The sequence below is a fragment of the Coregonus lavaretus genome (assembly GCF_964263955.1).
Source record: "Coregonus lavaretus genome assembly, chromosome: 30".
NCBI classification, from domain to species: domain Eukaryota; kingdom Metazoa; phylum Chordata; class Actinopteri; order Salmoniformes; family Salmonidae; genus Coregonus; species Coregonus lavaretus.
Window position 1 is genome coordinate 4,477,374 of NC_140017.1, and position 26,618 is coordinate 4,503,991.

Below are 26,618 nucleotides of genomic sequence, written 5' to 3' on the forward strand. Positions count from 1 at the left end.
GCACTACTTCGCCATCTTGGAATATAGATGATGGAATATATAAATGATCTAATGATTCTGTCTCTTTGCAGAAATATCTGCAGAGCTGGGAAGATTGTATCCCCCATATAAATAACATTCTATTGGTAGCAAGAATTTGGTATAATAATTTAAATTGAAAAATTCAAAGTTTTGAATCCGGCGTCGTTTTGCGTATCAGTTCATAAACCATTTGCCATGGAATCGGTACGTAAAAAAATCTCTTCCCAACTATTTTGCAATCTATTTGACGGCTGTCAATCCTTTGGTCCTTAAATGAAACTGGAATAATTTTTTATTTATCACAATTTTCTTTAAACCAATTATGGTCTTTAATGCAATACCGACAGACAAGTTCCTTACTTTTTCCCCCTTCCACTTTCCTCTTCCATTTTCGCGGTAATGCTGCAATTATTTGGTTGTAATTTTGTGTAGAGCAGACATTTTGTCACGCTCGTTGATAGACGGATCAGACCAAGGTGCAGCGTGGTATGCGTACATATTCCTTTATTAACTGAATACAGATCAAAACAACAAAATACAAACAAACGTGAAGTTCAACAGGCTACACAAGCCAAAACAGAAACAAGATCCCACCACTAAGGTAGGCAAAATGGCTGCCTAAGTATGATCCCCAATCAGAGACAATGATAGACAGCTGCCTCTGATTGGGAACCACACCCAGCCAACATAGAAATAGAACATCTACAGTGGGGAGAACAAGTATTTGAAATCACATTGTATGATTTTTAAGTAATTAATTTGCATTTTATTGCATTTTATTGCATGACATAAGTATTTGATACATCAGAAAAGCAGAACTTAATATTTGGTACAGAAACCTTTGTTTGCAATTACAGAGATCATACGTTTCCTGTAGGTCTTGACCAGGTTTGCACACACTGCAGCAGGGATTTTGGCCCACTCCTCCATACAGACCTTCTCCAGATCCTTCAGGTTTCGGGGCTGTCGCTGGGCAATACGGACTTTCAGCTCCCTCCAAAGATTTTCTATTGGGTTCAGGTCTGGAGACTGGCTAGGCCACTCCAGGACCTTGAGATGCTTCTTACGGAGCCACTCCTTAGTTGCCCTGGCTGTGTGTTTCAGGTTGTTGTCATGCTGGAAGACCCAGCCACGACCCATCTTCAATGCTCTTACTGAGGGAAGGAGGTTGTTGGCCAAGATCTCGCGATACATGGCCCCATCCATCCTCCCCTCAATACGGTGCAGTCGTCCTGTCCCCTTTGCAGAAAAGCATCCCCAAAGAATGATGTTTCCACCTCCATGCTTCATGGTTGGGATGGTGTTCTTGGGGTTGTACTCATCCTTCTTCTTCCTCCAAACACGGCGAGTGGAGTTTAGGCCAAAAAGCTCTATTTTTGTCTCATCAGACCACATGACCTTCTCCCATTCCTCCTCTGGATCATCCAGATGGTCATTGGCAAACTTCAGACGGGCCTGGACATGCGCTGGCTTGAGCAGGGGGACCTTGCGTGCACTGCAGGATTTTAATCCATGACGGCGTAGTGTGTTACTAATGGTTTTCTTTGAGACTGTGGTACCAGCTCTCTTCAGGTCATTGACCAGGTCCTGCCGTGTAGTTCTGGGCTGATCCCTCACCTTCCTCATGATTATTGATGCCCCACGAGGTGAGATCTTGCATGGAGCCCCAGACCGAGGGTGATTGACCGTCATCTTGAACTTCTTCCATTTTCTAATAATTGCGCCAACAGTTGTTGCCTTCTCACCAAGCTGCTTGCCTATTGTCCTGTAGCCCATCCCAGCCTTGTGCAGGTCTACAATTTTATCGCTGATGTCCTTACACAGCTCTCTGGTCTTGGCCATTGTGGAGAGGTTGGAGTCTGTTTGATTGAGTGTGTGGACAGGTGTCTTTTATACAGGTAACGAGTTCAAACAGGTGCAGTTAATACAGGTAATAAGTGGAGAACAGGAGGGCTTCTTAAAGAACAACTAACAGGTATGTGACAGCCGGAATTCTTACTGGTTGGTAGGTGATCAAATACTTATGTCATGCAATAAAATGCAAATTAATTACTTAAAAATCATACGATGTGATTTTCTGGATTCCGTCTCTCACAGTTGAAGTGTACCTATGATAAAAATTACAGACCTCTACATGCTTTGTAAGTAGGAACACCTGCAAAATCGGCAGTGTATCAAATACTTGTTCTCCCCACTGTAGAATTCACACCCTGACCAAACCAACTACAGAAAAACAGGGCTTTCAAGGTCAGGGCGTGACAGTACACCCCCCCCAAAGGTGCGTACTCTGGCCGCAACAACCTGACTCATTAGGGGAGGGTCCGGGTGGGCATCTAGCCTCGGTGGCGGCTCCGGCTTCGGGCGCGACGTCGGTATTAACCTCTTCTCCCTTCCTGCCTCCCCGTTGCACACACGGTCCGGTCTGGACCCCGGTGCGATGCTTCCCCTCGCAGTCCTCCCACGATGCACCAAGCCCTGTCTGGACCCTGGTGTGGGAGCCCTCGACCCTGGAGAGGGGTTAACGTCTGGTTCCGGCCCGGCAGTCCTCCCGCGATGCATCAAGCCCTGTCTGGACCCTGATGTGGGAGACCCCGACCCTGGAGAGGGGTTGACGGCTGGTTCCGGCTCGGCAGTCCTCCCGCGATGCACCAAGCCCTGTCTGGACCCTGGTGTGGGAGGCCCCGACCCTGGAGAGGGGTTGACGGCTGGTTCTGGCTCGGCAGTCCTCCCGCGATGCACCAAGCCCTGTCTGGACCCTGGTGTGGGAGGCCCCGACCCTGGAGAGGGGTTGACGTCTGGCTCCGGCTCGGACCCCGGTGGAGCGGATGTTTCCGGCATGGGGGAAGAGCAGATAACCGGAGCTGGACTAGACACCGGTGGAGCGGACTGCTCCAGCACAGGAGTGGAGCAGATAACCGGAGCTGGACTTGGCACCGGTGGAGCGGACTGCTCCAGCACTGGAGTGGAGCAGCTAACCGGAGCTGGAAGAGACACCGGTGGAGCGGACTGCTCCAGCACAGGAGTGGAGCAGATAACCGGAGCTGGACTTGGCACCGGTGGAGCGGACTGCTCCAGCACTGGAGTGGAGCAGCTAACCGGAGCTGGACTAAGCACCGGTGGAGCGGACTGCTCTGGCACCGGAGTGGAGCAGAGGACCCTCGCTGGAGGTCGGGTGCGTGACGCTGGAACGGGCCGACAGGAGACACGCACCACTGGTCTGATGTGAGGAGTAGGCACGGGCCTTACCGGACTGGAAACACGCACCACTGGTCTGGTGCGAGGAGCAGGCACGGGCCGTACCGGACTGGAGACACGCACTACTGGTCTGGTGCGAGGAGCAGGAACGGGCCGTACTGGACTGGAGACACGCACCACTGGTCTGGTGCGAGGAGCAGGCACGGGCCTTACCGGACTGGAAACACGCACCACTGGTCTGGTGCGAGGAGCAGGCACGGGCCGTACCGTACTGGGGACACACACCACTGGTCTGGTGCGAGGAGCAGGCACGGGCCTTACCGGACTGGAAACACGCACCACTGGTTTGGTGTGAGGAGCAGGCACGGGCTTTACCGGGCTGGGGACACACACCACTGGTCTGGTGCGAGGAGCAGGCACGGGCCTTACCGGACTGGAGACACACACGCACCACTGGTTTGGTGCGAGGAGCAGGCACAACCCGTCCTGGCTGGACGCTCACTTTAGCCCGGCAAGTGCGGGGCGCAGGCACCAAGCGCACCGGGCTGTGAATGCACACTGGAGACACAGTGCGTATCACAGCATAACAGGGTGCCTGAACGGTCCCACGCTCCTTACAGCGAATGCAGGGAGTTGGCTCTACTCTGAAACCTGACTCCACCTGCCTCTGCTCTAAGGACTGAGCTCTCTGCTGCTGGTGGGTTAACTCCTCTCTCAGCTCCTCCTGTTGCCTGGCTAGCTCCTCTCTCAGTGCATCTACTGACTCCTTCTCCCTGTGGGCCTCCTGCAGTGCCTCCCTCTGAAGGGAGATCTCCTGCTCCCTCTCAGCTATCAGCCCACGTAAGGTGGTGGTCTCCTCTCTCAGAATGATGAGCTGCAGGTCTTGGAGGGCCTCTATCATAGCGGCCTCCTCCTCCACAGTCAGCCCTTTCAGGGCCTCCTGCTGCTTCGCCAACCACCTCGTGTGCCCCCCCCAAAAAAATGTCTTGGGGCTGCTTCTCGGGCTTCCTTCGCGGTCTTGAACTACGATGTCGCCATAGATCCTTTCCTGCCTGGGCTTCTTCCTTCACCCAGGGTCCCTTACCGGCCAATATCTCCTCCCATGTCCAGAATGTCTTCCCCACCTGTGTCCAGCATGCCTGCTCCTCCTGGCCACGCTGCTTGGTCCGTTGGTGGTGGGATCTTCTGTCACGCTCGTTGATAGACGGATCAGACCAAGGTGCAGCGTGGTATGCGTACATATTCCTTTATTAACTGAATAGAGAACTTTTAATCGATTTTCCTTGAAGATTGGGTACAGAACTTTGCGCCGTTCTGCAATCTCCCTCGGGAACTGATCATTCATGCCTATTTTCGTGCCAGCAAGTCTTTTACCTAGGCTTTTAACCATTACTTTATCCTTAAAGAAAGCAAATTTGGCAACGATTGTCGCTCATATCTCTGTCTTCTTTGTCCGAAACAGTGTACACATTCGAGATGGATTTTATCAACACCAACGAGTGGGATTTGAAGAGCTGTAAGAAAGAAGTCCTTCACTATTTTTTCGGGAACCTCTCCTTCTTTTTCTTGGATACCCTTAAGTACTAGATTTTCTCTCATAGATCTAGTCTGTATATCTAGTAAGGCTTCTCTCAGAAAGATGTTCTCATTTTTAAGTTCATTAACATCCGTTTCTATCTAAGTGAATGTCCCATTTAGCTTTTTAAAAATCTTTCTACATTATCGCAGCTCTTTCGTCACACATTTCAAGGCTCGCCTTCAACTCCTTTACATCCTTACTGACAAATTCTAGTATGCCCAGTTTGTCATTTATCGACTTCAACAGATCGCTTTCCACACTTACCAGTCCCAGTGGTGAAAAGCATAAATCATCTGTATCCGTCGAGGAGTCGCGTTTTCTCTTGGAGATTGATTCTCCTCGTTTATCCGCCATCATGTTTGAGTGTTGCTTGTTGTTGTAATATTTGTCGATACATTTCTCTAGCCTCATGATTTGTTTTGTGTTATTATCCAGATTGAATGTTATTACCCACGAGTATATGAAGTGCTAATATTTAGTCTAACTTACTGATATTGAATATTCAGTTTTTATCTTGAGGTGATTTGCACCGCTGTGTGTTCAATACGCCATCTTGTCACGTGACCTGCCTAACACTGGGACCAAATTATTAGGGTGGGGCACATGGGCTACTAACACAACATACACTTAGTATTACTTTCTTAGCTACAGTATACATATCTCCCTGGCATATGACATAATTTATGCAGCAGCATACAAGACATTTTTGGACTCACCTTGTTGTGCTGTGCTCACTTGAACAGGAAGGTGGCACGGCGGTCCTTCGTGGGCAAATTTTGTCATCAAACTTTGCCATCAAAATCTGTCATTCTCTGGATTTATGTTGTTTTCAACTGGGAACTTGGAAAAAACAAGGTCGAATCATGACGTTAGTGATCTTCAGGTCAGAGCTCTAGAAACTGGCCCGAGTTCCCGACTTGGAATTCCGAGTTGGATGACCGTTCAAAACGTATTTTCCCAGTCGGAACTCGTTCTTATACGAGACGTACAGATCAGGGTTGGGTTATAAAAAAATATCAGAAACTTTGAACATCCCACGGAGCACCATTAAATCAATTATTAAAAAATGGAAAGAATATGGCACCACAACAAACCTGCCAAGAGAGGGCCGCCCACCAAAACTCACAGACCAGGCAAGGAGGGCATTCATCAGAGAGGCAACAAAGAGACCAAAGATAACCCTGAAGGAGCTGCAAAGTTCCACAGCGGAGGTTGGAGTACCTGTCCATAGGACCACTTTAAGCCGAACACTCCACAGAGCAGGGCTTTACGGAAGAGTGGCCAGAAAAAAGCCATTGCTTTAAGAAAAAAATAAGTAAACACGTTTGGTGTTCGCCAAAAGCCATATGGGAGACTCCCCAAACATATGGAAGAAGGTACTCTGGTCAGATGAGACTAAAATTGAGCTTTTTGGCCATCATGGAAAACACTATGTCTGGCGCAAACCCAACACCTCTCATCACCCCGAGAACACCATCCCCACAGTGAAGCATGGTGGTGGCAGCATCATGCTGTGGGGATGTTTTTAATCGGCAGGGACTGGGAAATTGGTCAGAATTGAAGGAATGATGGATGGCGGTAAATACAGGGAAATTCTTGAGGGAAACCTGTTTCAGTCTTCCAGAGATTTGAGACTGGGACGGAGGTTCACCTTCCAGCAGGACAATGACCCTAAGCATACAGCTAAAGCAACACATGTGATTTAAGGGGAAACATTTAAATGTCTTGGAATGGCCTAGTCAAAGCCCAAACCTCAATCCAATTGAGAATCTGTGGTATCACTTATAGATTGTTGTACACAAGAAAAAATATTTTGCATCTTCAAAGTGGTAGGCATGTTGGGTAAATCAAATGATACAAACCCCCCAAAAATCAATTTTAATTCCAGGTTGTAAGGCAACAAAATAGGAAAAATGCCAAGCCACTGTATTCAGACCCCTTCATTTTCCACATTTTGTTACGTTACAGCCTTATTCTAAAATTGATCAAATAAAAAATTATCAATCTACACACAATACCCATAACGACAAATTGAAAACAGGTTGTTAGAATTTTTTGCTAAAAATAAAAAACAGAAATACCTTATTTACAAAAGTATTCAAGCCCTTTGACTCGGAATTGAGCTCAGGTTCATCCAGTTTCCATTGATCATCCTTGAGATGTTTCTACAACTTGATTGGAGTCCACCTGTGGTACATTCAATTGATTGGACATGATTTGGAAAGGCACCCACCTGTCTATATAACGTCCCACAGTTGACAGTGCAAAAACCAAGCCATGAGGTCGAAGGAATTGTCCCTAGAACTCAGAGACAGGATTGTGTATAGGCACAGATCTGTGAAAGGGTACAAAACATTTCTGCAGCATTGAAGGTCCCCAAGAACACAGTGGCCTCTATCAATCTTAAATGGACGAAGTTTGGAACCACCAAGACTCTTCCTAGAACTGGCTGCCCGGCCAAACTGAGCAATCGGGGGAGAAGGGCCTTGGTCATGGAGGTGATCAAGAACCCAATGGTTGATCTGACAGAGCTCCAGAGTCAGGTCTTTATGGTAGTGTGGCCAGATGGAAGCCACTCCTCAGTAAAAGGTACATGACAGCCCGCTTGGAGTTTGCCAAAAGGCACCTAAAGGACTCTCAGACCATGAGAAACAAGATTCTCTGGTCTGATGAAAACAAGATTGAACTCTTTGGCCTGAATGCCAAGCGTAACTTCTGGAGGAAACCTGGCACCATCCCAAAGACGAATGGAGCAAAGTACAGAGAGATCCTTGATGAAAACCTGACCCAGAGCTCTCAGGACCTCAGACTGGGGCCAAGGTTCACCTTCCAACAGGACAACAACCCTAAGCACACAGCCAAGAGAACGCAGGAGTGGCTTCAGGACAAGTCTTTGAATGTCCTTGAGTGGCCCAGCCAGAGCCCGGACTTGAACCCGATCAAACATCTCTGGAGACCTGAAAATAGCTGTGCAGCGACGCTCCCCATCCAACCTGACAGAGCTTGAGAGGATCTGCAGAGAAGATTGGGAGAAACTCCGCAAATACAGGTGTGCCAAGCTTGTAGCATCATACCCAAGAAGACTCAAGGCTGTAATAGCTGCCAAAGGTGCTTCAACAATGTACTGAGTAAAGGGTCTTTATACTTATGTAAATGTTATATTCCAGTTTTTTTTTTTTTTTGCTAAAATTTACAAAAACCCGTTTTTGCTTTGTCATTATGAGGTATTGTGTGTAGATTGATGAGGGGGGGAAACAATTTAATCCATTTTTGAATAAGGCTGTAACATAACAAAATATGGAAAAAGTCAAGGGGTCTGAATACTTTCTGAATGCACTGTAAATCGAACTTTACAAGATTGAGTTTGTTATTTTGTTGTAGGCAGAGGCAGAGCGCAACAGAGTATAATTATATTGGAGGGTTAGCCCACGAGCGGTCTTTCAATCACCCACGTGTGAATGCACTTTTCAGATCAGAGCACAGAGCTGCGCGTGTGCACATTTGTTGATATTTTTTGCTAGTTAGTGAGTTATTAGCCCAGTTATAGATAAATATACGTCAGCAATGGGGAGTTACTGCTTCCTACAAGAGCACAAAACGTGTAGGCTACATTTCAAGCTCTCTTTGAAAAGCCAGTAAGTTAAAAAGCTTATGTCTTAATTAAAGGGGCAGTGTTGTATTTTGAGACAGGCTTGAATATGCAAATAAGCCAATAGGCAGAGAGGTAGCCTACATTGTCTAATTCTCTGTATGGTAACAATAATCAATTTTATTTTGTAAAGTGGTTTCTTGCATCATACAACACAATACAATGCAATTTTCAGTCATCTATTTGGCCTATCGTGTTACAGACCAAGTAAAAAAATCATGAATTAATGTCAAGCCTTTCATAATGTAAAAACGTTTTTTAAAAGTCTCATGCAATGTAGGCCTGCATTGAACACCACATATAGGCCACTGTAGGCTATATCATAGAAATCAAAAGATATTTCCATGTGAAAATGTTATCCATTGGTTTTGTTGTTAGGCCTACATTATGCTCAAATAGCCACAATAGCCTATTGCCTACTGTCTAAAACTGTGAGGGTACAGCCTCAGTGTTCACTGTAAACGCACGCCGGAAGTTGCACAAAATTCTCACAATGTTCAAGTTTCCGCTCACAAGACCTAAAATTTGCTCAGTAGAGGGAACATTGATTATAACCCCTCTATGGAAAGATGAGACTCTCACAAACACAATGGTGTTCTCTGTTTGCTCTACGACTCCCACAAGCGTCAGGGGACTCATCTGAAGTCGGAACAGCCGTTCTGCCAACTTCTGTTTGTAGTGTCCGAACAGTTTGGGCTACACACTAATACTACCCCTCTGTGGAAAGGTGAGACTCTTACGAACACGTACATGTTGGTTGTTTTGCTCTAGGACGCTCACAGTCTCACAAGACTCGTCTGAAGGTCCCCTGGTACCAGTTGAAAACATTTATGGAAGTAAACTGCATATGGAGATTGTTTAGTTCCAAAAATAAGGGGTTAAATAAATGTAAAAAAAATAAAAAATAAATGATAATAATTATAATTTTCCTGATCTTTCTTATCTCTCTCAGATATAGGACAGACACTTCAGATGTAGTGTAGTGAAGATGTTATTCAATGAGTTTGTATGGGCTGTAAGGCCAAATTAAATGTTTAATCAAATCATTCTTTTATATATATTTTTGATACTTCAAGGGGTCTTAAAATTCAAAATCAAATAGCAAAATGATCCTTGGTATGATCTTCTTAAAACAATTCCATATAGCTTAGTAGAACCCACTTAGGAACATTCACTGTCTTCTTGGTAAGCAACTCCAGTGTAGATTTGGCTTTCCGTTGTAGGTTATTGTCCTGCTGAAAGGTGAAATCCTCTCCCAGTGTCTGGTGTAAAGCAGACTGAAGCAGGTTTTCTTCTAGGATTTTGCCTGTGCTTTGCTCCATCCCGTTTCTTTTCATCCTGAAAAACTCCCCAGTCTTTGCCAATGTCAAGCATCACCATACCATGTTTTAGCCACCACCATGCTTGAAAATAAAGAGGCAGTTACTCAGTGATGTGTTGTGTTTGCCCCAAACATAAGGCTTTGCATTCAGGCCAAAAAGTGTATTCCTTTGCAGTATTACTTCAGTGCCTTGTTGCATACATATGCATGTTTTGGAATATTTTTTATTCTGTATATTTGTATTCTTCTTTTCACTCTGTCATTTAGGTCATTATTGCGGAGTCACTACTATGTTGTTGATCCATCCTCAGTTTTCTCCCATCACAGCCATTGAACTCTGTAGCTGTTTTAAAATCACCAATGGCCTCATGGTTACATCCCTAAGCAGTTTCCTTCCTGCAGCTCAGTTCAGAAGGAGGACTGCATATTTTATGTGTCTGGGTGGTTTAATACACCATCCACAGCATATTTATTAACTTGACCATGCTTAAAGATATAGTCAAATGTCTGATTTGTTATTGTTACCCATCTACCAATCACTGCCCTTCTTTATGAGGCTTTTGAAAAGCTCCCTGGTCTTTGCAGTTGAATCTGTGCTTGAAATGCAATACTTGACTGAAGGACCTTACAGATGTTCTATGTATGGGGGACAGAGGAAGGGGTAGTCAATCAAAAATCACGTAAAATCATATGCCTAATCCCAGACAACAAAAACAACAACAAATGTACTTTACTGTAAGGTCATTTTCACCCTTCATTTATCACAGTGCCAAGAGACAAGTCAGTGTGAGCTTCAGCAGTGGGCAAATCCATACAGATTGTACAAATCTAAACCCAAAGGAGGACAAACTTTTTGGTCATTAAGGACTTTGGGACTCATCTGTGTCCCCTGGTGAGACTCAGTCGTTCCTAACCAGAAGCCAACTAGGAGAAACGATATTCAATTGCATCCTCTTTTCTAAAAGAGGATAGGTTACCTTGGAAGACACAAACGAAACAGAAAAAAAAAACACACAAAAAAGGAACACAACTAACACCTACACTCAACAACAACGTCGTATTGCCTGTACGTCTCATGAAAGAATAGCATTGACTCTAAATATGGACTGTACAGTGTGCTTAGACCATGGCACGTTATAATGCATTGTCACATCAGGACTTTCCATGCCACTGACACACATGCATGTGTATCTGAATAACATGTGTGAAATGCTTGATAATGTATGTGATATCAATAGAGGTATACTTTCTGGGTGATTTAAATATTGACTGGCTTTCATCAGGCTGCCCACTCAAGAGAAAGCTTCAAACTGTAACCAGTACCTGCAACCTGGTTCAGGTTATCAGTCAACCTACCAGGGTAGTTACAAACAGTACATGAATGAAATCATCAACATGTATTGATCATAGCTTTACTAATGCTGCAGAGATTTGTTTGAAAGCAGTATCCAAATCCATTGGATGTAGTGATCACAATGTAGTAGCCATATCTAGGAAAACCAAAGTTCCAAAGGCTGGGCCTAATATTGTGTATAAGAGGTCATACAATAAGTTTTGTAGTGATTCCTATGTTGTTGGTGTAAAGAATATATGTTGGTCCGTGGTGTGTAATGAGGGGCAAACAGACACTGCACTTTACACATTTATGAAATTGCTTATTCCAGTTACTAATAAGCATGCACCCACCCAAAATGACTGTAAAAACTGTTAAATCCCTGTGGATTGATGAGGAATTGAAAAATTGTATGGTTGAAAGGGATGAGGCAAAAGGAATGGCAAATAAGTCTGGCTGCACAACCGATTGGCAAATGTATTGCAAATTGAGAAATCATGTGACTAAACTGAATAAAAAGAAGAAGAAACTACACTATTAAACAAAGATAAATGACATAAAGAATTATAGTAAAAAGCTTTGGAGCGCCTTAAATGACATTTTGGGAAAAAAGGCAAACTCAGCTCCATCATTCATTGAATCAGATGGCTCATTCATCACAAAACCAACTGATCTTGCCAATGAAAAAATCATTGCCATATTTTCAATTTACTAGAATGGAATGTGTGTGCCCCCAGGCTTGGAGGGAATCAAAAGTCATTCCGCTACCTAAGAATAGTAAAGCCCCCTTTACTGGCTCAAATAGCCGACCAATTAGCCTGTTACCAACCCTTAGTAAACTATTGGAAAAAATAGTGTTTGACCAGATACAATGCTATTTTACAATAAACAAATTGACAACAAACTTTCAGCATGCTTATAGAAAAGGACATTCAACAAGCACAGCACTTACACCAATTACTGATGATTGGCTGAGAGAAATTGATGATAAAAAGATTGTGGGGGCTGTTTTGTTAGACTTCAGTGCGGCTTTTGACATTATCGATCATAGTCTGATGCTGGAAAAACATATGTGTTATGGCTTTACTCCCCCTGCTATATTGTGGATACAGAGTTGTCTGTCTAACAGAACACAGAGGGTGTTCTTTAATGGAAACCTCTCCAACATAATCCAGGTAGAATCAGGAATTCCCCAGGGCAGCTGTCTAGGCCCATTACTTTTTTCAATCTTTACTAATGACATGCTACTGGCTTTGAGTAAAGCCAGAGTGTCTATGTATGCGGATGACTCAACACTATACATGTCAGCTACTACAGCGACTGAAATGACTGCAACACTTAACAAAGAGTTGCAGTTAGTTTCAGAGTGGGTGGCAAGGAATAAGTTAGTCCTAGATATTTCTAAAACTAAAAGCATTGTATTTGGGACAAATCATTCACTAAACCCTAAACCTCAACTAAATCTTGTAATAAATCATGTGGAAATTGAGCAAGTCGAGGTGAATAAACTGCTTGGAGTAACCCTGGATTGTACACCGTCATGGTCAAAACATATTGATACAACAGTAGCTAAGCTGGGGAGAAGTATGTCCATAATAAAGCGCTGCTATACCTTCCTAACAGCACTATCAACAAGGCAGGTCCTACAGGCCCTAGTTTTGTCACACCTGGACTACTGTTCAGTCGTGTGGTCAGGTGCCACAAAAAAGGACTTAGGAAAATTGCAATTGGCTCAGAACAGGGTAGCACGGCTGGCCCTTGGATGTACACAGAGAGCTAATATTAATAATATGCATGTCAATCTCTCCTGGCTCAAAGTGGAGGAGAGATTGACTTAATCACTACTTGTATTTATGAGAGGTATTGACATGTTGAATGCAACGAGCTGTCTGTTTGAACTACTGGCGCACAGCTCGGTCACCCATGCATACCCCACAAGACGTGCCACCAGAGGTCTCTTCACAGTCCCCAAGTCCAGAACAGACTATGGAAGGCGCACAGTACTACATAGAGCCATGACTACATGGAACTCTATTCCACATCAAGTAACTGATGCAAGTAGTAAAAAATAGATTTTAAAAAACAGATTTTAAAAACCTTATGGAAGTGCGGGGACTGTGAAACAACACAAACATAGACACATACATACACACACACGATAACATACGCACTATACACACACGCACACATGGATTTTGTACTGTAGATATGTGGTAGTGGTGGAGTAGGGGCCTAAGGGTACACCGTGTGTTGTGAAATCTGTGAATGTATTGTAAAGTTTTTTTAATTGTATGAACTGCCTTAATTTTGCTGGACCCCAGGAAGAGCTAATGGGGATCCTAAATAAATACAAATACAAATGTGTTCTATACGATGTGCAATAGGAGCTTCTGACCTGGTGGGCTCGTCAAAGAACATGATGGGAGGGTTGTTGACAAGCTCCAGGGCGATGGCCAGCCTTTTTCTCTGCCCCCCTGAAAGATGTGACGTTCGGGTTTTCGCACACTCAAGGAGGCCCAGGGCCATCAGGATCTCCCTCACCTAAATACAACATAGGAGGGTTACAAACACCTACAGTGCATTCGGAAAGTATTCAGACCCCTTCCCTTTTTCCACATTTTGTTACGTTACAGCCTTATTCTAAAATTGATTAAATAATTGTTTCCCCTCATCAATCTACACACAATACCCCATAATGACAATGTGAAAACAGGTTTTTAGAAATGTTTGCAAACGTATTAAAAATAACAAACTGAAATACTTTATTTACATAAGTATTCAGACCCTTGCTAGGAGATTCGAAATTGAGCTCAGGTGCATCTTGTTTCCATTGATCATCATTGAGATTCTACATGGTCCTCTGTAGCTCAGCTGGTAGACCACGGCGCTTGTAACGCCAAGGTAGTGGGTTCGATCCCCGGGACCACCCATACACAAAAAAATGTATGCACGCGTGACTGTAAGTCGCTTTGGATAAAAGCGTCTGCTAAATGGCATATTATTATTATATTATTACAACTTGATTGGAGTCCACCTGTGGTAAATTAAATCATTAGACATGATTTGGAAAGGCACACACCTGTCTATATAAGGTCCCACAGTTGACAGTGCATGTCAGAGCAGAAACCAAGCCATGAGGTCAAAGGAATTGTCCGTAGCGCTCCGAGACAGGATTGTGTCGAGGAACAGATCTGGGGAAGGGTACAAAAAACTTTCTGCAGCATTGAAGGTCCCCAAGAACACAGTGGCCTCCATCATTCTTAAATGGAAGAAGTTTGGAACCACCAAGACTCTTCCTAGAGCTGGCCGCCCGGCCAAACTCAGCAATCAGGGGAGAAGGGCCTTGGTCAGGCATGTGACCAAGAACCCGATGGTCGCTCTAACAGAGCTCCAGAGTTCCTCTGTGGAGATGGGAGTACCTTCCAGAAGGACAATCATCTCTGCAGCACTCCACCAATCAGGTCTTTATGGTAGAGTGGCCAGACGGAAGCCACTCCTCAATAAAAAGGTACATGACAGCCCGCTTGGAGTTTTCCAAAAAAGCACCTAAAGGACTCTCAGACCATGAGAAACAAGACTCTCTGGTCTGATGAAACCAAGACTGAACTCTATGGCCTGAATGCCAAGCGTCATGTCTGGAGGAAACCTGGCACCATCCCTACGGTGAACCATGTTGGTGGCAGCATCATGCTGTGTTTTTCAGCGGCAGGGCCTGGGAGACTATTCAGGATCGAGGGAAACATGAACGGAGCAAAGTACAGAGGGATCCTTGATGAAAACCTGCTCCGGAGCGCTCAGGACCTCCGACTGGGGCGAATGTTCACCTTCCAACAGGACAGCAAACCTAAGCACACAGCCAAGACAACGCAGGAGTGGCTTCGGTACAAGTCTCAATGTCCTTGAGTGGCCCAGCCAGAGCCCGAACTTGAACCAAGTCGAACATCTCTGGAGAGACCTGAAAATAGCTGTGCAGTGACGCTCCCCATCCAACCTGACAGAGCTTGAGAGGATCTGCAGAGAATATTTGGAGAAACTCCCCAAATACAGGTGTGCAAAGCTTGTAGCTTAATCCATTTTAAAATAAGGCTGTAACATAACAAAATGTGGAAAAAGTCATGGGATCTGAATAATTCCAAATGCACTGTATAACCACATCCCTCCCTCTCAGAAACTTAACGTATACGCCTACATTAATCACAGATCTAGGGTCAGATACCCAACCCTTATTGCATGCTAGCTAGCAGATACCCATAGACTTCCAGTCATTGTGCTAATGCCAGTTAGCATTGGCTAGCGAAACTACCTCTAACTTCCTTCATACGTGACACAGAGACATACAAATAGTATCCACTAGTTCATCTGTCTCTGGGGAAGTAGATATAGGGCTTCATTGCCAAAATCCCAAAGAATCCCTTTAAGCATAAGGGGGAGGGAATAGTATCTGACCCTGTATCAGTGGTTAGTAGCAACATATATACTCCTTCCCAGCCACCCTCATCATATCACTTTACATCCATTCCAGCCTGTTTAAAGCCAGTACTGACTGCATTAGTGGCAACACTCCAGTGCTGAAATAGTAATGGGTCCTAGTTTCCAGTTCGTGGGTTTAGGGAACATTTTAGTCATTTAGCAGACGTTCTTATCCAGAGCGACTTACAGTTAGTGAGTGCATACATTATCATACTGGCCCCCCGTGGGAATCAAACCCACAACCCTGGCGTTGCAAACGCCATGCTCTACCAACTGAGCTACACGGGACTATGCTGGAGATTAAGGTGAGGGAGGATTCTGAAGCCGTTCCCATGCAACTCTCTTACCATGTCTCTCTTGCCCTCATCCTTTTCCTGGAGCTTCAGATTAGCAGACACCTAGGAGACAGAGAGGAAGATTTAGTTCACACTACGGCTGCGTCCCAAATAAGAGAAACAAAGCCTACGTGTGCAGGTACATAGAATCTTTCACGTCTCAGAAGCAACCATGTAGAGAGAAGAAGGTGTATCTTATCAATGTGAAGAAAGCCCCAGGTTAGGAGGGCACAATGTCACATAGAAATGCATTGTGTAGAACAGACATCATGTGGAATAATGAATTCTGACGGCTCTAATACATTGCATTTCTATCTGCAGCGTTATAAATGTTTCACCCATTTAACTTATTGTTTACTTCCGGAGCTTGAATTTCCATTGTGTATGCACTGTAATGTGTTTGATCTATTGACCTGCCCTCTTGGCCAGGTCTCCTTTGTAAAAGAGGCCTTATGACCTCAATGGGACTTCCTGGATAAATAAGGATTAAATACAATGTAAAACAATTACCATCATGGCCTCCTGTACTGTGAGGTGAGGCAGAAGCATGTCATCCTGCATGATGTAGCACGAGACCTTCCTGAAAGAGCGCAGGTCACGAGGCTTTCCATTGATCAAGATCTCCCCCTTCATCCCTGTCTCCCTACAGACAGAAGGCAAAGCCATACCTGGGTTATGCATTTGATCCATATGATAGACTTGATTTATTTCTGGGTTTAAAAGAGAAATGAAAAAGAGAAATAGAAACAATAGAGAACAGATAAGATATTAACGTAAACAACATGAATAACACTTATTTCCAAAGTGGTCATCGATTGGAAGAGGACTAACCAGTTCAAACATGAAAACATACACATACAATAAAAATGGAATATATACAAAACTACATACATTTACATTTACATTTACGTCATTTAGCTGACGCTCTTATCCAGAGCGACTTACAGATACACTAATCATTCTCAAAAATGTATTTCATGACATGGGTCATTGTTAAATGATTGCGAATGAACTTGGCGCTTGGCTTCACCCTGCGAGAGTCACAGCAAGGTAACAGCAAGTTGCAGCAAGGCATTTTGTAATGACAACTTTTTAATGCCCAGAACTGTAGGTGTGGCGTGATTCTTGTAAGTAGAAGTTACTCATCTATCAGTGACCTTGTACACCTATTGGGTGTTAAGTGTCGGGCCTGTGGCTCACCTGTAGCCGGCCAGAATATTCATCAGCGTAGATTTCCCAGCTCCTGAGGGACCCATGATGGCCACCAGGCCGCCGCTGGTAAATTTCCCAGAGATCCCTTTCAGCAGGGTCTTGTAACCTGAGAGCCGGGTACAAAAGAAAGCAGAACCATATAAAACCCTCCATCAGCCTCACAATGGCACTTCAGGCTTTCAGCTTCACACAGTACCTGCTTAAACCGGTCTCCAAACCATGCATTCCCTCCGCCTCGGATAAAACCCTCTGTGTTTCGGGTTGAAAGGCGTATTTGTATTTTGTGTTTTCTGAGTGAATGCACCCATCTGGTTGGGTGTCTATTACATTGTAATCTCCTCATGCTCACCTTTCAGACCTCAGAACATGCTTGTATTAGAAGGGTTCCAACATCAACATGCTCACCCACACTGCTTTTTGTGAAGCACTTTGAGCTGCATTTATAAAATATGCTTTATAAATAAAGTTATTGTTATACCTTTTAGAATTCAATCACATTTTACATGAGCTGTTTATCTATTCTGTTTGAACAACCCATTTGTGTCAACGGTGAACACACTGTTGTTCTATCCCAGCACTAGCACACCCAATTCACCCGGTGTGTTAGAGCTGGGCTAGAACAAAACTGTGCAACCCTGTGGCCAAGGTCTCAGTACTAGAGTTGAGAAACATTGTCTCACTCTAAATCGATCATATATGATAACACTGTAAATAAAAATGGAAATTAAATCATCCCCTAGCCATAAGCATGCAGAAGGGAGAGGAATGGCCTATAGTAACCTGCTGGACATTGGTAGCTGAACGCTAATCCAGTTGATTGCAGTGGCTGCCAGTTTAATTGGATTTTCTGTTATAATCCTTCAGAGCGATACACAAATACCTCTGACCTTATCTGTCCTCTTTTAATGGAACCTAGTGTTCCCTGCTAGGAGGAGAGGATGCACTTTAGTAACCTCTCCCTTGTGAGGACACAGTGTATAAACCATGCAGTGGGTGCATAGACAGTAATTGACTGGTTCAGGAAGGGCATAACTTCTTCATTTGACGGCTTAATTCCCATACGGGTACGTTTTTTTTTTTTGGGGGGGGGGGGTATGGGGGGGGTGAAGCACTGAGTGATGATGTAAATGCACTAGGATGTGGATAAACATTGTTTTTCCCTCAAAACACACAAAAAAAATAATTGCGCTTGGAGTATGTTATATGTCTAGTTGGTGTTGAATTCCACTACAATGGTAGCTACATCCTTCAACAGACAAGTGAAAAGATATGCAAACCCTGTGTCACTATACTCATGTGATGAGTAACCTTTTGTCTGAGACTAAAGCTAATGCCTAGTGGAACGTCACAGTTGTCGGTGTCCATATTTGCATGGTATCGGACAGAAATCGTCAAAAATGCTTTTCAAACAAACCTGGAAAAAACTAAGCAGGTAACCAAATTCTGCAAAGACTTGTATTACACCCAATGAGCACATGTAAACAATAGGATTAATCACAGTTCATTGGATTGGTTGCATTCACCGAAAGACCAATGTTCTTGCCCTTTGGCAAAATAATGACAGAGTAGGTCGAAACCACACACTCTGCATAAAATCTGAGCTTTGGAAGAAGATAACAAGTATTTATTATCCATTTAATATGAGTTGAACAATTTGGGTCAAAGGGTTTAAGAGTGGGCAGCTAAATAAGTGGGTTGGATTTATTTTAATAGATACTCCCCTGAAGTTCTACTAAGTAAATTATCCATAAACAAATAAATAAATGCAATAAAGTTGCATTAAGTGCTTTCCAACTGACCTGTATGGTCCAAATATATATTTCAGATGTGTGTGGGGGAAATTAAAGATGGTCTAAAAAGAGCTGAAATAATTCATATTTAATGCATGTCCATTTGCATCAGTGAGCAGCTGCAAGGAGAGAGGGGAGATAGTGAGGGAGCAAGAGAGGTGAGTGAGAGGGAAGGAATGAGAGGGAGGGAGGATAGAGAAAGCTGTGAAGGGGTTTAAAAGGGAAAACATGTGGCGGGCATAGCGACACCTGCTCTGGCTGTAGCTACTGCCGCAGTACTCCCAGTGTTTGTGTTTGTGTTTGTGTTGGGGATGCTGATGAAGGATGAGAGATTAGGGCCTCCCCTCCCCTTCTCTTCCTGAGAAAGACACTAATGCCGGGGCGGAGATGGAGAGCAGCCAAGGAGGATGAGCACCCGGTGTCTCCCTTTGCTGCTCAGCTTATAAAGGCACAAACACCCAGTGTTCACTCTGTGATTCTCGAAATTGGACTAGCCCGAGACGAGTCGTAACACTAAGAGTCATTCCACTAACTTAGAGCCATGATATTTCAAGAGCAAGAAACAGTCAGCCAGGATTTGATTAAAAGTCAATGAAACTTTTGAATTTATTTTAATTGACCTAAGTTAGGCCTACTCAATAAATACAATCTACAGTTCCTTTTTAGTCCTTTGCTTTCCGGTCTCATAACAGCACTCGGGAAGTGATCTTGACCTTCGAAAGTGTTGTTTGTTACCAAAAGTATGTGTTACTCATAACAAAACATTAAATGCGTACATGTAGTAGGAGATCAAGATAGTTAGGATAAAAGTCAAAGTGACAGTAGGATGTAGCAGTAGGTTAAAACAAAATCAAAAACAATGTGACAAATGAACAGAACCGATTCTGGTTTAGCGTGGGTGATCCTGTGTAGTGGGGTAATATTTATCATATGCATATTATATATCAGGGTTCCCCAACTGGCGGCCCACGGGCCAAATCTGGCCAGCAAAAATTAATTAGAAATATTTTGTTCCTTACAATAAATTATAATAATAATACAAACATCTCGGACACGAGATGCAAAAACTCCCAAATGCAATGTCCCAAGAAGGAAGTTACCCTACCTAAATAATGCAAAAGTTACATTTTAACTTCATTCATGTGGAGAGAGAAAGCAGGAGAAAATATAGCTAACTTGTTAAGCAAGTGTTGCACAGCAACAGTCGACTAATTCATTTCAACAATAACCTTCATTTTAATTTGACTTTACAAAACAACAAGAGGGCTTAATTGGAGTCTATTTCTTCAGAGCCTAGGCCTATATAAAATAACTTAACTGGCTAAGGTAGGCTATGAGGCTTAACAGCATCTTTCACAAGAAAAACAAATATAATAATAATAAATAATAATATGCCATTTAGCAGACGCTTTTATCCAAAGCGACTTACAGTCGTGCGTGCATACATTTTTGTGTATGGGTGGTCCCGGGGATCGAACCCACTACCTTGGCGTTACAAGCGCCGTGCTCTACCAGCTGAGCTACAGAGAAATATGGCCTAATAGAAGTAGGATTTTCTTTTATTAGGCCTACTTACAATTGCAACTGGCCAAAAATGTACAGTGCCCTGCAAAAGTATTCATCCCCCTTGGCGTTTTTCCTATTTTGTTGCATTACAACCTGTAATTTCAATTTATTTTTATTTGGATTTCATGTAATGGACATACACAAAACAGTCCAAATTGGTGAAGTGGAATGAAAAAAATAACTTGTTTCAAAAAATTCGAAAAAATAAATAACGGAAAAGTGGTGCGTGCATATGTATTCACCCCCTTTGCTATGAAGCCCCTAAATAAGATCTGGTGCAACCAATTACTTTCAGAAGTCACATAATTAGTTAAATAAAGTCCACCTGTGTGCAATCTAAGTGTCACATGATCTCAGTATATATACACCTGTTCTGAAAGGCCCCAGAGTCTGCAACACCACTAAGCAAGGGGCACCACCAAGCAATCAGCACCATGAAGACCAAGGAGCTCTCCAAACAGGTCAGGGACAAAGTTGTGGAGAAGTACAGATCAGGGTTGGGTTATAAAAAAATATCCGAAACTTTGAACATCCCACGGAGCACCATTAAATCCATTATTAAAAAATGTAAAGAATATGGCACCACAACAAACCTGGCAAGAGAGGGCCGCCCACCAAAACTCACGGACCAGGCAAGGAGGGCATTAATCAGAGAGGAAACAGAGAGACCAAAGATAACCCTGAAGGAGCTGCAAAGCTCCACAGCGGAGATTGGAGTATCTCTCTATATGACCACTTTAAGCTGTACACTCCACAGAGCTGGGCTTTACAGAAGAGTGGCCAGAAAAAAGCCATTGCTTAAAGAAAAAAATAAGCAAACACGTTTGGTGTTCGCCAGAAGGCATGTGGGAGACTCACCAAACATATGGAAGAAGGTACTCTGGTCAGATGAGACTAAAATGTAGCTTTTTGGCCATCAAGGAAAACACTATGTCTGGCGCAAACCCAACACCTCTCATCACCCCATCTCCACAGTGAAGCATGGTGGTGGCAGCATCATGCTGTGGGGATGTTTTTCCATCGGCAGGGACTGGGAAACTGGTCAGAATTAAATGATGGATGCCGCTAAATACAGGGAAATTATTGAGGGAAACCGGTTTCAGTCTTCCAGAGATTTGAGACTGGAATGGAGGTTCACCTTCCAGCAGGACAATGACCCTAAGCATACTGCTAAAGCAACACTCCAGTGGTTTAAGGGGAAACATTTAAATGTCTTGGAATGGCCTAGTCAAAGCCCAAACCTCAATCCAATTGAGAATCTGTGGTATGACTTAAAGATTGCTGTACACCAGCAGAACCCATCGAACTTGAAGGAGCTGGAGCAGTTTTGCCTTGAAGAATGGGCAGAAATCCCAGTGGCTAGATGTACCAAGCTTATAGAGACATACCCCAAGAGACTTGCAGCTGTAATTGCTGCAAAAGGTGGCTCTACAAAGTATTGACTTTTGGGGGGGTGAATAGTTATGCACGCTCAAGTTTTCAGTTTTTTTGTCTTATTTCTTGTTTGTTTCACACCAAAAAAGATTTTGCATCTTCAAAGTGGTAGGCATGTTGTGTAAATCAAATGATACAACCCCCCCAAAAAATCTATTTTAATTCCAGTTTGTGAGTCAAAACGAAATAGGAAAATTGCCAAGGGGGGTGAATACTTTCGCATGCCACTGTAGCATCCTACATAAAACAATAATTTAAAGAAAAAAAGGCGATGTCTGTGTCTGAATGTCTGTATCGGGATAGCCTGCTCTTGTAACGACAGAACAATTAGAAAATACTGTCAGCTTGAGACATAAATATCCCAGAATAAGCACTCACAATAATGTTAGTATTTACTAAATACAGTCATATAGGCCACTAAGTTACTTACTCAATGGGAAAAGTTGCATTTCCCCTCAGACACGATCTTGTGGGTGTCGCGTGAGATGGATGTGATTTTGATGCGCAGGCAGTCCTCGATTGACTTATGTGAAAGCCGGTTCCTGTCATGAATATATATTGCGTTCATAGAGGGAAATGAGGACTCGCAGACATAAGTCGATCCAAACATTGTTAGCACATACAATTCTTTATTGTATTCCTCTGAGCATGCCACCCAAAACGCACACAATGACTTGGCACTCCTGAGCGCATACCTGATTTGGCTCGATGTCTGGAATTCAATCAGCTCAGTTTGAATTGCGGCCTCATCCACCGAGGGTATCGTTTTCTTAGCAAGAGAGGAGAATTCTCCACCTGGGCAGACTGTTAGAGGATCACGTACAAACGAAATGATATACTTGGGCATGCTGTAGTCTCCAAATCTGGTGGAGAAGTTGTCCCTCAGTTGCTTGATGAAATCTTCCATCACCTCTGTGACAATGATGCGGCCTGGTCCCTCTGCCTGTCGTTTCTTCAGTGTGCTGAAGTGCAGTAGCCTTCCAGATGACAAGTTCAAATCGAACAACTCAAGCTTCCTAGTAAAAGTCTCAAGTTTTTCCGCTATGTCCGCAACTGTTTTCCCTCTTCCTTGTAACTGCAGATTTAACCCGTTTATGTGCCTGTTTTGCATGATATTTTGGCATTAATATCTGTCACATATCAGTTTGCAAACAATGTAAAAAAAATATTATAATAATTTAGTTAATAAAGCCGCATACAAACTTGGTCTCTTTTTTTGCTATCTTGAGTAAGGCAGCTCCAAAATGCAGGTGTTTCAGCCTAGCTCAGTGCTTTCTGTACTGGTGGGGCAGCCAGCGGAAATAATGGAGCGTAGGGGTTGGTAATGTTATCTAGTTGCACCGTGATTGGCTAAGTGTTCTGTCACTCATGGGGACACTACGTCACTGCAAGATCTACGGGTAGAGCTCGAAAATTCAAGCCTCTTGGGTGCTGCCATAGAGTTACATTAGAAGTGCCCATCCAAGAAGGCTCAAGGTCATTGGCCACAGATAAAATGACGTCAAATCACGTTTTATCTACAGTAGCTTTGATTGGACTGATCATGTAAACATCATACTTTCAAAATCTTAGCTAGCAAGCTAGCAGTCATCATCATGAATCAAATCGACAATCTACTGGCAAATCCTTTTCATATGAAGAGAAATAATGAGAAATTATAGATAAAATGTATCGGTGCTCATAGGCCATTGGACATAAACATTACACAACAAGCTGGAAATCTCAAATGCAACAATGAGTGGTTTGGATGGAATCAGTGGCTAACTGCAAGCGTTGCAAAGCAATCACTAGCCTGCTATTCAGTGGAGTGGGTGTGTGGTCCAAGTCTGGGTTTAAGGGTCTTTTTTCCAAGCTTAAAATGATAAACATTCAACATTGGCCATAATGTCAATCCAGCATGACTTCTGCCACGCTCAAAACAACTGGAAACTCTGAAATATCAGACTTCAGTGAGTTCAAGACAACTTGGAACTCTGAAAAAAACTAGCTCCAACTGGGAAAATACGTTTTGAACGGTCATCCAACTCAGAATTGCAAGTCGGGAACTCAGGCCTCTTTCTAGAGCTCCGACCTGAAGATTACTGATGTCATCATGATTCAACCTTTTTTTTCCCGAGTTCCCAGTTGTCTTGAAAACACCATAAATCCAGAGAATGACAGACTTTGATGACAAAGTTTGATGACAAAATTAGCCCACAAAGGACCGCCGTGCCACCTTCCTGTTCAAGTGAGCACAGCACAACAAGGTGAGTCCAAAAATGTATTGTATGCTGCTGCATAAATTATGTAATTATCCAAGGAGATATGTATACTGTAGCTAAGAAAGTAATACTAAGTGTATGTTGTGTAGTAAACTGTTAGTAGACCATGTGCCCCACCCAAATAATTTGGTCCCTTTTCCCCTCATAATTTAGCCAACTGTTCTGACTTGGTGGTGCACATGTAGCCTATAGCCTGTTTTAGAGAAATGTAATTATCAAATATTGTAAGAGCTTTCATTGTCTGCTTATATGCCCCCTTTATTTATCCTACGGTTCTGACATGTAAATTGTCAGTAGTAACCACATTTGTTTAAGCAAGTCAGCCATATCAGCTATGTTTTTTTTAAAGGCAATAAATGAGGCTGAATGATCTGTTTCGCTGCCAGACAAGGCTCTGCTGATAGCCAGGTGTAGCAGTGGTAAGGTTTTGCGACTGCTGTTGGGACTCTGCTGTTGGGACAGCTTTATGTTTGCCCCACCAAGGTTTACATGCTAAAATCGCCACTGCGTGTGTGTAGCTCGCAGTTAATGCTTCAATGTTTTTGCGTTGGGCCTCTGTCTGGGGCGCGAAGGCCACTTTGAAAGTTCCATGCTTAGATTCATAATGAAGTCTGAGATTGAATTATTTGCAAACAGCGACATTTTCATTGCAAATAAGACCCACTGGCTTGGCATTGTGTCACGCCCTGGCTCTGGGACTCTGTTATGTTGAGCCAGGGTGTGTTGTTTCTATGTGTTTTGTGTTCTAGGTTGATTATCTAGCTCATGTGTTTCTGTGTTGGCCCGGGGTGGTTCTCAATCAGAGGCAACGAGTATCAGCTGTTGCTTGTTGTCTCTGATTGGGAACCATACTTAGGCAGCCTGTTTTGTTTTGTGGGATCTTGTTCCGTGTATGGTTTGTGTCTGTTACCTAGGACTTCACGTATCATTTTGTTGTTTTGTTTCGTGTGGTGAATAAAATTAAAAGTATGTTCACTCATCACGCTGCGCATTGGTCCACTTCCTCCAACGATCGTGACAGAAGATCCCACCAAAACTGGACCAAGCAGCGTGTCCAGGAGCCAACGCCAGAGGTAACTCTAGCGGATATCCACCTCGACTGGGTCAAGCAGCGTGTCCAGGAGCCAACGCCAGAGGTAACTCTAGCGGATATCCACCTCGACTGGGTCAAGCAGCGTGTCCAGGAGCCAACGCCAGAGGTAACTCTAGCGGATATCCACCTCGACTGGGTCAAGCCGCGTGAGGAGGAGAGAGGTTGGACTTGGGAGCAGAGGATGGAGAGTCTGGCGAGAGCCATGGAGGCCATATCCACGGGGGAGAGACAAACCCCCCAAAAAATTAGGGGGGGGGGCTCACACCGTGGACGACGGGGCTGCTGGAGGCATATAAGGGGCGAGTTAGTGGACGAGGAGAGAAGGCCACCGGGTTACGGGAGCCATTGGCGAGTAGAGGGAAGGAAAATGTAGAGGCACGGCGAGAGGTACTGAGGTGTGTTGCCAGTCCGGTCCGGCCCGTTCCTGATCCCCGGGTAAGGCCAGTGGTGTGTTTTCCCAGTGCGGTCCGGCCTGTTCCTGTCCCTCGCACCAAGCCTGTGATGCGCGTCGCCAGCCCGGTCCGGCCTGTTCCTGCCTCTCGCACCAAGCCTATGGTGCGCGTCGCCAGCCCGGCCCGGCCTGTTCCTGCTCCCCGCACCAAGCCAATGGTGCGCGTCGCCAGCCCGGCCCGGCCTGTTCCTGCTCCCCGCACCAAGCCAATGGTGTGCGTCGCCAGCCCGGCCCGGCCTGTTCCTGCTCCCCGCACCAAGCCTATGGTGCGCGTCGCCAGCCCGGTCCGGCCTGTTCCTGCCTCTCGCACCAAGCCTATGGTGCGCGTCGCCAGCCCAGCCCGGCCTGTTCCTGCTCCCCGCACCAAGCCTGTGGTGTGCGTCGTCAGCCCGGTCCGGCCCATTCCTGCTCCCCGCACCAAGCCTGTGGTGCGCGTCGTCAGTCCAGCACAGCCCGTGCCTGGGTCACCGGTGCCTGGTCAGGCCTAGCCAGCCCGGCCCGGCCTGTTCCTGCTTCTCGTACCAAGCCAGTGGTGCGCGTCGCCAGCCCGGCCCGGCCTGTTCCTGCTCCTCGCACCAAGCCAGTGGTGCGCGTCGCCAGCCCGGCCCGGCCTGTTCCTGCTCCTCGCACCAAGCCAGTGGTGCGCGTCGCCAGCCCGGCCCGGCCTGTTCCCGCTCCTCGCACCAAACCAGTGGTGCGCGTCGCCAGTCCGGCCCGGCCCGTTCCTGCCCCTCGCACCAAGCCTGTGGTGCGTTTGTCCAGTCCGGCACGGCCCGTGCCCGTTCCACCGGTGCCTGGTCCGGCACCGGTCAGCTGCTCCACTCCGGAGACAGAGCAGTCCGCTCCACCGGTGCCTGATCTAGTTCCGGTCAGCTGTTCCACTCCGGAGCCAGAGCAGTCCGCTCCAC

At 44.8% G+C, this 26,618-nt stretch overlaps 1 protein-coding gene across 1 annotated transcript in view; it reads right to left on the reverse strand.

Moving 5' to 3' along the window:
- The window catches only part of LOC311105882 (ATP-binding cassette sub-family G member 1-like), a gene marked incomplete at both ends in the record, with an annotated part of 57,644 nt that overhangs the window by 14,473 nt on the left and 16,553 nt on the right, over positions 1-26,618 (reverse strand). Inside the window, 4 exons of the mRNA XM_084148106.1 lie at positions 13,494-13,639; positions 15,916-15,966; positions 16,414-16,546; positions 17,104-17,221. Coding sequence (XP_084004232.1) covers positions 13,494-13,639; positions 15,916-15,966; positions 16,414-16,546; positions 17,104-17,221 — 448 coding nt within the window. The remainder of the gene's footprint in view (positions 1-13,493; positions 13,640-15,915; positions 15,967-16,413; positions 16,547-17,103; positions 17,222-26,618) is intronic.